Source organism: Macrobrachium rosenbergii, chromosome 27 (genome assembly GCF_040412425.1).
Source record: "Macrobrachium rosenbergii isolate ZJJX-2024 chromosome 27, ASM4041242v1, whole genome shotgun sequence".
Lineage (NCBI taxonomy): Eukaryota > Metazoa > Arthropoda > Malacostraca > Decapoda > Palaemonidae > Macrobrachium > Macrobrachium rosenbergii.
The window spans coordinates 41932224-41945852 of NC_089767.1; the positions used below are offsets into that span (position 1 = coordinate 41932224).

Below are 13629 nucleotides of genomic sequence, written 5' to 3' on the forward strand. Positions count from 1 at the left end.
GGACTAGAGCCAGACAGCCCAAGTGACTGCATGGCTGACGGGTTCAGTGGATTTGCAAGTAGGAGGACTAGAGCCAGACAGCCCAAGTGACTGCATGGCTGACGGGTTCAGTGGATTTGCAAGTAGTAGGACTAGAGCCAGACAGCCCAAGTGACTGCATGGCTGACGGGTTCAGTGGATTTGCAAGTAGGAGGACTAGAGCCAGACAGCCCAAGTGACTGCATGGCTGATGGGTTCAGTAGATTTGCAAGTAGTAGGACTAGAGCCAGACAGCCCAAGTGACTGCATGGCTGACGGGTTCAGCGGATTTGCAAGTAGGAGGACTAGAGCCAGACAGCCCAAGTGACTGCATGGCTAATGGGTTCAGTAGATTTGCAAGTAGTAGGACTAGAGTCCAGACAGCCCAAGTGACTGCATGGCTGAATGGGTTCAGTAGATTTGCAAGTAGGAGGACTAGAGCCAGACAGCCCAAGTGACTGCATGGCTAATGGGTTCAGTGGATTTGCAAGTAGGAGGACTAGAGTCAGACAGCCCAAGTGACTGCATGGCTAATGGGTTCAGTAGATTTGCAAGTAGTAGGACTAGAGCCAGACAGCCCAAGTGACTGCATGGCTGACGGGTTCAGTGGATTTGCAAGTAGGAGGACTAGAGCCAGACAGCCCAAGTGACTGCATGGCTGAGGGTTCAGTGGATTTGCAAGTAGGAGGACTAGAGCCAGACAGCCCAAGTGACTGCATGGCTGACGGGTTCAGTGGATTTGCAAGTAGTAGGACTAGAGCCAGACAGCCCAAGTGACTGAATGGCTGACGGGTTCAGTGGATTTGCAAGTAGGAGGACTAGAGCGAAGTGCATGAGACTTAGGATTGGAGAGGACTAATTTCACCTTGAGTCTGTAAAGGGACATAAAATTATTGATACAGGTATTGATGATGACTGTGACTGTGATGAGGTAAAAACAGGTTGAGGCGAAGCTGAGGTGAGAACCTGGAAGCTTCTTTATTAAAGACAGTATAAGAATGATCCTTTATTTACATATTTACTGTCAAATTTGAATATTTATATCTACTATAGATTAATCACTTTGAAAATTATCATCTTCCAACCTCACTTTTTCAGCTCGGTTTAGATCTTGGTTCTCAAGAACAATATCACATACTGTGTTCAAAGGGAATATACAAATCACCATAATTAATCACTGGTGTGAAATTCAGGCCATCAGCATGATATTCATAATAAGACAATTGTCTCAAAAAAGTGCAAGCCCTGACTAACAATTACTCTACGAAAATTCTTGGTGGGACATGCATTCTAAGGTAGCATGTTCTTATCAAAACAGTAATTTTATCCTGTTCTTCCAATACTACAAGAACCGGAATTAATTATTGTTCCAGTCACATTTTAAATGTAAACAAATAAGGTTTTTTGCATCCCATCAAAGTTCTACAAGGATTAGTGAGTATAGCTAGTAGTTAGCCATCTTAGGTGCTGAGAACTTAACTATCATTGCGTTGTGCACTTCAATAAGTATTACTGTTTTAGATAATGCCTCGCAAACTAGGACATTATCAACAGTCATAAACTAATAAGTAGAGGGAAGATGGGATGTCAGCTCTTGATAAAGCACACTTTACCAAGCGCATTTTTATTTTAACATTCAGGCTTAGTCTAGGTGAGGAATGTGGTCATAAATTAGTAGTGTAACTTTGGGAAATATGAATGCCATTGAAACTAGTACACGCTGGATTTGTTAATCCTTATATTACTTGAAATTTTAGTAAGGCTGACACACACAATTTCAAGTGTTTGAGCAGAGTGAGATGCAGTAGCCTACAAGATAATGAAGTGCTGTACAACATAACATTTTCACTTAGAGCACACGATAACTTTGCTGTCTTTGTTTGACGAACAAAATCCGGTTTGATACAGTATTTTGCAGTTTGACAGTGACAAACGATTATCATCCACTGGACCAAAATGGACTGTCATCTTCACACTTGGCATTCTTAAAGTCTCTGCATATGTTATTTTTACTATTCGCAAATGTGACAAACATTGTTTTCTTTGCGACGATGAGCGCGTTTTTTTACGTTTAAATCTTTCTTGGCCAATAAAATTAAAGTATGTTGGATTTTAAAATAATCTCTCTCTCTCTCTCTCTCTCTCTCTCTCTCTCTCTCTCTCTCTCTCTCTCTCTCTCTCTCTCTCTCTCTCTCTCTCTCTCTCCTTGGGAACGGGATTAAATACATTATTGGTTAGGAAGTCTGAAGAATGGAAAATAATTCAGAACAGTGAGATGAAAGAACGAAGCAAACTCATTTGCTGCATAACTGGCCTGTCAGTGATTGGTAGGAAATACACGCTAGGAACAAGCAGTGAAGCTGCAATTATTGATCTCTGCATGTTCTTATGATAAATGTACCGCATTTTATCAATGCACAGCAAACGATTAAAGGAGAATACTGTGCAGTATTGTTTTGTTCTCAAAAATAAAGTCTCATAAGGGAAGTAAAACGGTGTAGGTCTTTTATAAAAATGAACTTACTTTTAAAATAAAAGGCTGAGAAGAAAAGGTAACATTTAAAATAAAACGCTGAGAAGCAAATGTTACTTTTAAAATAAAAGGCCTGGATCAAAAAAACCAATTTAGATCTGAAAAGGCATCGAATGAGGCACCTTTTAAACATGGCGGTCCTCGGGGACGGGGGCGACGGCAGCGCCAGAAAATAAAAGCGGCGACGGAGCGAAACCTCATCCGGGCCTCAGTGAAAGTTGTGTGTCTGTCCGCCATTAGTCTGACGACCCTCCCGCCTCCGAGAGATTTTGTTATCTGGGTTCATCCGAGTCTCACGAGAGGCCAGCGAAGTCATTTTACCCCCTTGTGATTCACCGGAAGTCGCATGTCAATCCAGAACCTCAATACTTTCGGTAAGTGGCGCCGATGGGCCCGAAAAAGGGCCGCCATTGGGGGAAACTGCGTACGTCATTGTGTGTCCCCCGAATTTAGTCGCCCACGGCTGTGGTTTGATTTGCGTTTAATCGATTCTTCGTTAATTTAGGTCTTTAGTATGATATTTATTAGCGTATTTAGTTGATTGGATATACGGAGTGGCGTTTAAATCGAGATAAAACCACTTCCTGTTTTCGGACCCTGTTACGAAAGCCATTGTACCGAGGACATTCGGGTTAACCAAAGATCATTTTAAAGATCGTTTTGTACTTCATATTTAAATCCTCTTGTGGATTAATCCTCTTCGGCGATTTTTCCGAAAGGTGATCGATATTAGGGTGTGTGCTCGGTGGCCTTGAGATCGTGACCAGTTTCGGGAGGTTTCTCCTGGAATGAAACGAGGTCATTGTTCGTCGTCGTCCTTCGATTATCTCCCAAATTTTACCTTTAAAATCATTATAGTCCCAAACCATATTCTAAATTTTATCCTTGAAATCATTAGAGTCCCAAAACCACAATATTCTTTGGTTTTTTGAGATAAGATTTAATCTACGGCAGGTTTTTGGGCGTATCTACCCCTTTTCTGAGCTGGGTTGGATTATTGAATACGTCAGGCTGGATTAGTATGGCGTACGCTAACCTGATTTACGCATTATGTGACCCATATTTAAAATTGTCTTCAGCTTCTGCCTAGTTTTTGTTTAATTTGAAGTTTAGAATTTATACTTTATCGTAGACCTGCTATTTCTGACATTGACAGTTGGCTTGGTCCTCAGAGCAACTGGACTGCAGTCCGGGGGCCACTCTTGAAAGACAAAAAAATCGTGTGGCCCACCTGTGTATATGGATGTATATGTATATATTTTTCTCCAGCGGGCCACTTTTAGCCCGTGGGCATGGGGTTGGATGGCCCTGCTGTAGGGCAGTGCGTTTAGGTTAAAGATACTGGTCTGTTGTAGGTGGGGTTATTTTTCAGAAGACTGCAGCTACCTCCCACATTACAATTTATATTTTTCTTTGATAAAACACACAAAAACAACAGATTTCTTCTCAATACATAACGTTTGCAAATGCTTAGTAACAGAGAAAAATAATTAGATTACGACTTGCTAGTTTAGACAGTAACCCCCAGCTAATATGGCAAAAATTGTAACCAGTAAAACACCCCTAGGTTAGGTTAGGTGGGTATTTTTAGGTTCTTTTAGTGTCCTGTCATTTCCTAGTATGCCTTGCATGAAAAACCCAGAATGGTTTTCCCTGCCAAAATGGATGGCTGGAGTCTTTCAAAATGGCTGGCTGGAGCCTTCCAAAAAAAATTTCCTAGGATTTTGGGACAGGATTGCAGGTTGCAAAATATCCCTGAAAATGTATTTTAGTAATTAATAGGCTTGTTTTAAATTAAAAAAATCAGCTGTTTTCTGGACCTTGGCTGCAACACAGAAAAGGATGAATCCTAACTAAACCTTCCCAGTATACCTTAATATGTAAAAAGTCACAATATTGAATATGAGCAATTGTATTTCTTCAGAATACAAAAAAAAAAAATTTGAAAAAAAGGGGGGAGCTTTCGAATGAATGAATGAATGATTTTGAGTTATCTGGTATATGGGAGCTTTCGACCAATTGTACAACGGTCCTCTTCACCCTTAGAACTGTTGTGCAAATGGTCGAAAGCTCCCCTTTTTTTAATTTTTGTTTTTTTTTTTTGTTTTATTGGTGAAATACAATCACTCACATAAGTTATTGTAGCTTTTCACTTATTTCCGGTCACATTATAGTGATGCACCATAGGTACCTTAACTTCCAAACAAGCTTATTTAAAAGGAATTTCAGATTCTGTTCCTACTTCCTACAAACTTGTACCAAAGTGTCTTTGTAGGCCTATGTAGGTCAGTGGGTGAAGTCCAAGGTGAATGTGTTTAGCTTGGAAGGGTTGAGTTTTCATTTGAATTCTTGGCCTGGCCTTGGCTGCAACTTTGGTGAAACTGAATACTGCCGTGGCCTGGTTCCTGCCAGTCACTGACTGGGGTATTTACCACCTTTTTGTTTGTTTTATGATATATACCTTCCCATAGGGGGTAGTGCTGTCAGTGCTCCTCATAAGGTGCACTGTAGGCACTACTGAAGGTTCTTTGCGGCGTCCCCTCGGCCCCTTCCCAAGAATCCCTCTTATGGTTAGAAATTTGCGGGGTTCTTCAAGGTTACAATTGAGGTCATTGAACTGGGATGAAGTTGGCTTCTCTGCAGTATTAAATTCATCACAGTAAGTGATATGCTATGAATTTTAAGAAGGGTGCTTCCATTGTGGTTGGAAGCAAAAGAAGCGATGCATGTGAATTAATGTGCTGACATATTACTGTATTCATGCGCTCTTATTGCTTGGATTTAAAAAGAAAAAATCCCAAGGGAGTTACTGGGGTTGATCCATGCATAGAATTGGCCTGCCTTAAAGATCTTGAGACCTAATCATTTTGGAAATATAGGAACTTTGTTGGAGGTGCTCCTGTCTGCCATTCATATCAAATTGGGACCGGGGAAATTTTTGTAACCATGGTGAAATTAGCCATCCTTGAATTGGTGATAATCCACCTTGTAAGTTAATTTTTGGACTGTTTAGTTTAGAACCGTTTGAACACCTTTGATCTTGTACTAATTTAGCTGTGGCTACGCCATACACCAATGAAAATACGAGCATGTCCCTATGACCTACAACTGCCAATGCAGAACATTCGGATGGGATTTTGAGTTGCAAAAAAATTTTGTGTTAAGTTAACAACGAGCACATTTGAAATAGCCAAATATATCAGATATATTTTTCAGACCTTATCTTTATCTTCTGTAAATTTGGCCTTAGTGTATGTACAGTGTGTAGGTTGATGGGTGTAAGTTTCTGTTTGAACACATGGATTGGCCTTGGCTGTAACGTCTGTGTACGGAAAAATCCTTACATTTGTCTGACCTAACCTCAACTTTCAAACGGGTGTATATCAAATAATCTAGAAGTCTGTTCCCACTCTTCAAACTTTATCATAACTTATGTAGGTTGTGTGTCTTGTCAAACAAATAACCTGGCCTTGGCTATTATATCTTTAAAGCATATCAAGACATTTAAGTAGAGATGCATCCTAGCCTAACTCTCCCAAGTAGATGCATGGTGGAAATACGAAGGAAGTGATCATTTGGTATTTTCCCCATCCTGTGGTTTATCTTGTCCATTCAGACATTTTCAAGATGTTGACCAGTTAATTGAGAGTGTATGTTGGTTATCTGATTGTTGAAACAAAGCAATGCCCAGGTATTTACCCATTCTTATCCATATTCTGCAGTGCCTCAAATTCATGATATGCCCAACATACTTTAGAATTAAGAAAAACTGGATATATTGAAGTACTGTCAGTTACCTTTCATTGCTTTTAGACAGAGGAAAAGTTATCTTGCTGCATGGCAGGTCTGTGACTGAGGTAATCAGTGATTGTAATGAATGTCATTTACTAATCAGTGTACGTTACTATGAAGATGAAAAAGGCCCCATAATTTATTGCATGATATTGATAATTCTTGTTATACAGTTATATATATTTTTTTTTTTTTTACTGTTATGTAATGTATTTAACAAGCATTAATTCTTTCAGACCCCTTTGCTGATGCAGCACGTGGGACAGATGAGGGTGTACAAGATGGCCTTGTGCATATAAGGTATGTCATTATTTCAGTGAGTTTATGCATGTGTAGTGTGCAATAGCATAGTTGTCGAAGTTTCAAGAGGCCTTTTATTGAGTCCTTTTTAGACGTTGGCGGTACAAAACGGTATAGAGTGAATCAAGTATTTCAGCTATTTCAGCCAGTAGTAAATAAGGTTTTACTATTCTAACAAAATATCACTTAATTCAAGCAAGACGTTAACTGGTTTATTTAATTCCAAAAATTTTGCGTTGAATGATTTACTTCGTAATACTGTAACTCCTCGTATACAAGATCCTTTCTAGTTACCAGTACTTCACAATAAGTTTGTAATGTTAGGTTCCATTGAAGCCACGTCAGAACATAAGGTGCCACCATTATTTGTGTAGTATGAAACTTTAGCAAGGTTGCTTGTAAATAGATGGAATGTGCTTTTGAACATAATTTCATATTGTATTGCTTTTTATCATATTGGAGGAATCGGGTCAAGCCAGTTTAAATCCTTGAAAATTGATTGAAAGTCCCGGGTATGAAAGTGATGTGCTCCAAAGTGCAGGTTTTTATAAGAACCATAAACATTCTGAAGTAAACTGAAAACTAGATTAGATCATTTAATTTTCAAGTTTTATTAAAAAAAAAGTCTTGGTAAAATATTGTTAACCTCAGTACATACTGCTAGTGCCCTCCGCTAATAGGGCCAGCTGAAACAACATTTTCATTGGGTTTTTGATGTGAAATAATTTCTTCGTCCACAGAATTCAGCAGCGCAATGGCCGAAAAACTCTTACTACAGTGCAGGGTCTATCTGCGGACTATGATCTGAAGAAGATCGTCCGTGCTTGTAAAAAAGAATTTGCCTGTAACGGCACAGTGGTTGAACATCCGGAATACGGTGAGGTAAGTAGTCTGTTGTCGCTGTTTTTTTTATTGTTGTGTGGTTTAGTTCTTATAAATTGCATACACTGCTGTGCATTAACTAATCAAGAACTGCTGGTTGCTGCAATTCTAGACCCCTACCTGAAAGAGCGTTGTACATTCACTAAGACAGCGAAGCACAACTAGACTGATTTTGTGGGTGTGTCAGATCAGATCCTACGTAGATTTGTGGTCTGGTATCTGATATATGTAGTGTTAGAGCTTGTAGCTAGTCAGTAGTCTTTACTTTAGTTTGTTGTATGGTTTAAAAAAAAAAAGATTCTTGTGTGAAACAGTAGTGTCATCTGAGTAGGTTTAGGTTAGTTTATTAAGGTGAAAGCAAAATGAGTTTTGTTTCTTTCAAGTGGAACAGTTGTGACTTACGAACAGTCCGGTTTAACCCTGTTCAGTTTAACCTTTGTAGGACGACAAAATTTAGTAATGGTTAACGCAAAGAGCTAATTGTTCTTGATTTCATGTTAGGATGCCTAGATATTGTCAGAAGTACAAAAGATTATATATAATTTGGAAAGGAATGCCATGGGCTGTCTGATGTAATTACAAACTTGACCTTTGAATAAATAATTGTACAATATGTGAGAGTGACAATTTCAAAGTAAATTTGCAGATAAGCTAACAGGTTTATTGTCTGTATGTTCAATATATTTTTTTATTTGTGGTAAAATAACCTAAAATGTTCCCATGTCCTAAGAGCAATATGAGTATTCATATATTCTGGCATCTTGCAAAATGTCATGTGCTCTGACATAAGCTGCTTGTTAAAATACATGTCGAAACATTTCCTTATACCAATAGTCTTAACTAGACTAGCCTATTCAGTGCTCTTTCCCAGTGTCTTTTTTGTGTGTATATTGACACAAAATATTCTTAAATGACTGAAAGTGCATATATTTTCTTTGTAGACTCCAAAGGACGATTCATGCCAAGTGTCACGCTTGCAGACATCAGCGAATGCTTGGTGTCTTGACAGATTCACACGTTTTACCCTTTTTTTTTGTATTTCTACAATGCCTTGCCTCTTATTTTATTACTATTAAAATATAACAAACACTTGAATATATCTTTTTCTGTGGTGTTCAGTTTGTATTGTCTATATCTTATTCTTTTTATCTTGTTGCTGCCTGATACAAAGGTTTCATAGGGTCTTTTAAAGAAGTTCTTTTGTATTGCTTTCATTTCTTATTCTTCAACCCCATGCTCTGGTGGTCATTTACAGATATAAAAATGAGTGGATTAAAATGGAGGGCACACTGGTATATCTTAGTAGATGACTGCCAGGGTGTGAGTTGAAAAATTGGATGGAATAATAAAACCTTTTACAACAAAACTTACGTGACCTTAGCAAACCTAATATATCAGCTACAGGCTGATGAAAAGCATTTGGTAAGTTGCTTAGAGAAGACTGAATGCTATAGAAACAGCTATCATGAAAAGCACTTGTGTCCTTATATTTTTGCTTTGACTAAAAGTAATGCAAAGGCATCTCGTGCATTTTGTGCTGCCAACCTGCATATGAGATAAACTTTGTCTTTCAGTGCTGGAACAGAAATAATGCCTTTTTGGTTGCTATTTTGTTTTGGTGGAATCTGTCAACCAATAATAAGGCAGGAAACCAGCTGCTAATGCATGGCAGGGCACCAGTTTTGAACAAGATCACCCTTGAGGCTTGCTGGTTCAGCCAGGGAGGTCACAGTCGTGTTTTTTGAGCCATGAGGATTAACAGTAGTTTGAACATATTCTCAAAATTTTAAAGGGGAGCATCAGAATTGGCCCTTAATTTTCCCTAATTGGTAAAAGGCTTCCAGTATATGATCTTTTTGAAGTCAGTCGTAGAAATTTTAACCATTGATTTTGGATGGTCACTCCATTTTACCCCAGGATGTGGCCATAGTTTTGCTCATGATTAAAAAATGTAAGGGCAAACAGTGTCGTAATATAGTAGGCATTTGAATACTGTGTGCAAAACTTTTCCCTTTTCTTGTTCATAGTGATTTTGTATAAGGGTGAGGTGCACTATAAGGATATAAATGACCAACGTGGTGTTTTTGAGGTCAAAAATCACTTTAAGATTCATAGAAGCTTCATATTGGCCTTGAGAATCCAAGTGTATACAGTGTTTGTATACACATTTTGGGATCTTAGTTTAAATTTAATGAAGACTCTGAAAGAGCTTCAGATGTCGTCATTTTATTTATATTGTGTGCTGTAGTGAAGAGGAACGCCATGATTTTGAAGACTTCATGAAAATCTGTGTAATCTCAAGTTGTCATGCCTTCAAGTGCAGTTAGTTTGTGATGTAACAGTTTAGTGCAGCTCCAGTTTAATGCAGTACTAAAGTAAGCTAGTGAATGGATTGCTGGAAATACGGAAAGGTAAGCAATATATTTAGTTCCCAAGTACTTTTACTTCATTGGGTATGTAATGACAAAGTAGTTTTTAGTCGCCAGTGTGGTGGTTGTATTGTGAACTGTATGTTTATTGTCATTAGAGCAATAGTATAAATGAGAGTATTTCATTGGGAACTGGAAAAATTTTAGGTGTGTGGAAGGTAATGCTTTATTAGTGGAGATGTGGTCTTATACAGTGAAAATGGAAGCTATTAAGGAAAGGTGGTACCTCAAAGTGCTGCCGTTTGGATTGATCTTGGAAGGCTATATCAGAAGGAAATTGAGATTGGGTTTTGAAAGACTGGAAAATGAATTGGATGATTTAGCCTTACAAGAAGGGGGGGAGAGTAGAAATCAGTTGTGGTAGAGAAGTGGAAGACATTTAACCCCTTGCATGAAAGTTGAGTGCGAGGAGGAGGATGTTGAAAACGTTCATAAGATTTTGTTGCTTAATGTGTTTTAGTGTGAAAAGAAGGTGAAGTGAATTAGTAGGTTTTAGGTTACAGTCAAATATGTTGGAATCTTTTAGGCAAAAATTTTGTTGTAAATTGAATTTGTACAATAAAATATGTTGTAAGCTTTTAGGCAAAAATTTTGTTTCAAATTGAAGTTGTAGTGAATGGGGATGAAATGGATAGATTAATATTGGAGGAGGAACAATGCTGTTACGTATGTCTGAAACTGAAGCGTGTGTTACTTGATTGAACGATGCAGTATTACTTAATTGAAGAATACAGTATTTCAAATATTTAATACCGATATGTTTTTGGATTCTAGGTGTTGCAGCTACAAGGTGACCAACGTGAAAATATCTGCCAATTCCTGACGAAAGTTGGGCTTGTAAAGGCAGAGCAGATTAAGGTGCATGGTTTCTAATGCCTGCCCCCACTCGTCATCTTTACTACAAAAACCACCATCACTACCATTCGAACATTGTTGCTGCTGCTGCCCTGCTCTGTCATGCCACATTTTCAACTTTGTACACAAGGACTTTCAATGTATGTAATATTTATTGTTTAAATGTAAGCCATTTTGATGTATTCCCAGCCCGTCTGAGGGGCGTCGGGAGTAGTGATTTAACTGGCAGGAGGTGCCACAGTAATACTAACTAAAACTACAGTAACTAGTTACTACAGTTAAGAAATCATTGTGGACTCGGCAGTGGCAGGAGGGATGTAGAGCACATGAGCTCTGCTGTTGCACAAGACAACTGATGTAACCTGGGTGTGCCATCCCACTCTTTCTCCCCTCCCCTGAGCAATAACATCATTATGCGAAGATAAATTTTTACATCTCATATGTACAATTGTACAGAATCTATTGAACATACTGTTTAAAAATAGGATGTATCTGGACAATTGTATAGATGTGTTTCGGGAATGAATGTGCATGTTAGAATGAGAGCATGAGGACTGAATTGATTTTCAACCGTTATTTTTCTACCAGGAGTCACTCAAATTGGTTATGTCTGTGTTTTTATTAATGTGATGTAGTTTCTATATTTGTTTTTATGTTTGGTGTATTAGTGGAGCTTGTCAGTGATGTATAACTATGTAAAATCCCTCAAATAAAAGAGGAAAAATTTTCATGTTGTATTATCATTATTCCTTTCTGATCTCGCGAGATTGCTGTAAACACCATTCATTTTATTACATCATGAGGTTTTTTTTTTTTTTCACCAGGCTATCCATAATTAATTCATTGCAAGGTTGTAACTAAATATGTACCATAAACTTTTCAACTGTAATGTCTGCTGTAACATTATCAATGCCATTCATGTGTATGTAACCACTTTTACAAGATGATAATGGTTTTAATAAGTTGTAATGAAACACCATAAAAATGAAATATTGTAGGCCTATGTGTTTTTGAGGTTTTTAATCCGTTATTGGATTGGCATACAGGTTTGATACTAACCAAATGAAGTTGTTGAGAGCTGGTTTTTTGCGTGCAATTTGATACAATCTTATCAGTATTCTTGGTGATCATCTAAGGTTATGTTTTTTTTTTTTTTTTCTGACAACCTTTCACTGTTTTTAATGTCATTTAAAAAAGAAATAAGTAAATTTAGAACTTCAAGGATGATATTTTCATTAGATTGTTTTAATTCAATAAAATCAGTGAATATTTTTCTGGGGCCACATTTGCTAGTATGTATAGAGTTTTGTGCTGGAGTCTGTGGTGTAGTAACTTGAAAACATTTTTGTATTGTAGTGCAATGAGTGGATCGCATCATTCATATCTCCCGAGTATGTTATTGCAAGTTACTTTTACCAAGATTTGTCCACTTTTAAAGGTCAAAGAAGCTGGATATATCTAATAATAGGTCTTCCTTCCATGGTGAGCTACAAACTGTCAAGTTTTGGGTTCTGTGTCTAAACTTTTAAGAGTGCTAGCACTCAGCCCTGTAGGACCTTTTAAGCAATTGAGCTGGGTTTTTCATGAACTGCATGTCCTGCTTAGCACATCATCATACTGGGAACTTTTACATATTCGTGGTTGTCACATGCTACATACATGTGCTTCTAATGATATATTTTCACCCTCTGTTTGTCGCCAATGTTTTTGAGTACACACAATGATAAATGGATGACTGGTTTCTGTTGTGTTCTTTTTTTATTGCTGTCATTCTGACTTATGCTGTTCAGAGAGGAGGAGAATGCCATTCAAGTTATGGTTCTCATCATACAGAAGGTTAAGGTCCAGCAGCATGTTCATTTAAGCATCTATAGTATCGCATAACAGTACGTCACAACAGTAAGTTTAGTAGTAAAGCAGCTGTGCGATGTGGTAACCCATTTCATCAGATTCAGTTTGTAGCTGAGTTACCTGTGGAAGTGTCGCTTCCTGCCATGCATTTGACTTGTTTGCTTGTTCCTTTCTTCCCTGTGCCTTGCCCAGCCCATGCTGCTGGTACAGCCAGACTGTACTGGCGTGCGCCATATGGCTTGCTTATATTCTTTGTGTGCCTAACCCGACGTATCTGGCACACCAACCTGCTTATGCATTACATTCTCCCTCCCAAGGTATGTAACTTACACCTAGAATGCTTGCTGATGTCAGTGCTGATGCTTTTTGGTCTCTTGTGACATGCCCAATGCCCACCAAGTGGTGTTTGAAGATATGCATGAGTGAATTACATTGTTTATAAAAAAAAAAAATTAAGGGCATCCATTAATCTAGAGGGATCATAACTGTTTTGAGCTCCATTGGATCTTTAAGTGAAAGTAGGTACAGGAATGCTGAAGTTATTGGAGAAGAGAGAAATAAAAATGGAGTACTGCATCAACTACATAAAGACCACCTAATTCTTACCAAACTGGTCATTTAATCTTTAGCATTTGTAAGGTTAGCTGCTCTTGAAACGAGAAGTAAGGAGGTTGTTGAGTTTATAATGATCCTCATTGAGATTTGTAGTTGGGGTTACTAAACAGAGCAGATTATACAATTGTATATTTTGAGAGAATGTATGTCGTACAGCACTCGGATTTAATCCAGAATGTAGTCTAGTTATTTTCAGACATGTACAAAATAGTATTTGTACCACCATTTCTTAAACAACTTTTCTGTTCATTTTGAAATACTGAACAACCTGGTCCCTCTGTGTAACATACAAATAAATCATTGGAAGGAATAAATAAGGTTTTCTTGCTTCATAACATTTTTGAATGAACCAGT

The 13629-nt window shown here is 38.0% G+C and overlaps 1 protein-coding gene across 1 annotated transcript; it reads left to right on the top strand.

Moving 5' to 3' along the window:
- The first annotated feature begins 2734 nt into the window (after positions 1-2734).
- On the top strand, positions 2735-11537 carry eIF1 (eukaryotic translation initiation factor eIF1). Its single transcript, XM_067129694.1, has 4 exons — positions 2735-2925; positions 6580-6643; positions 7384-7525; positions 10729-11537. The coding sequence occupies exons 1-4, from the start codon at positions 2898-2900 to the stop codon at positions 10825-10827; spliced, it is 333 nt and encodes a 110-aa protein (XP_066985795.1). The 5' UTR covers positions 2735-2897; the 3' UTR covers positions 10828-11537.
- The last annotated feature ends 2092 nt before the right edge of the window (positions 11538-13629 follow it).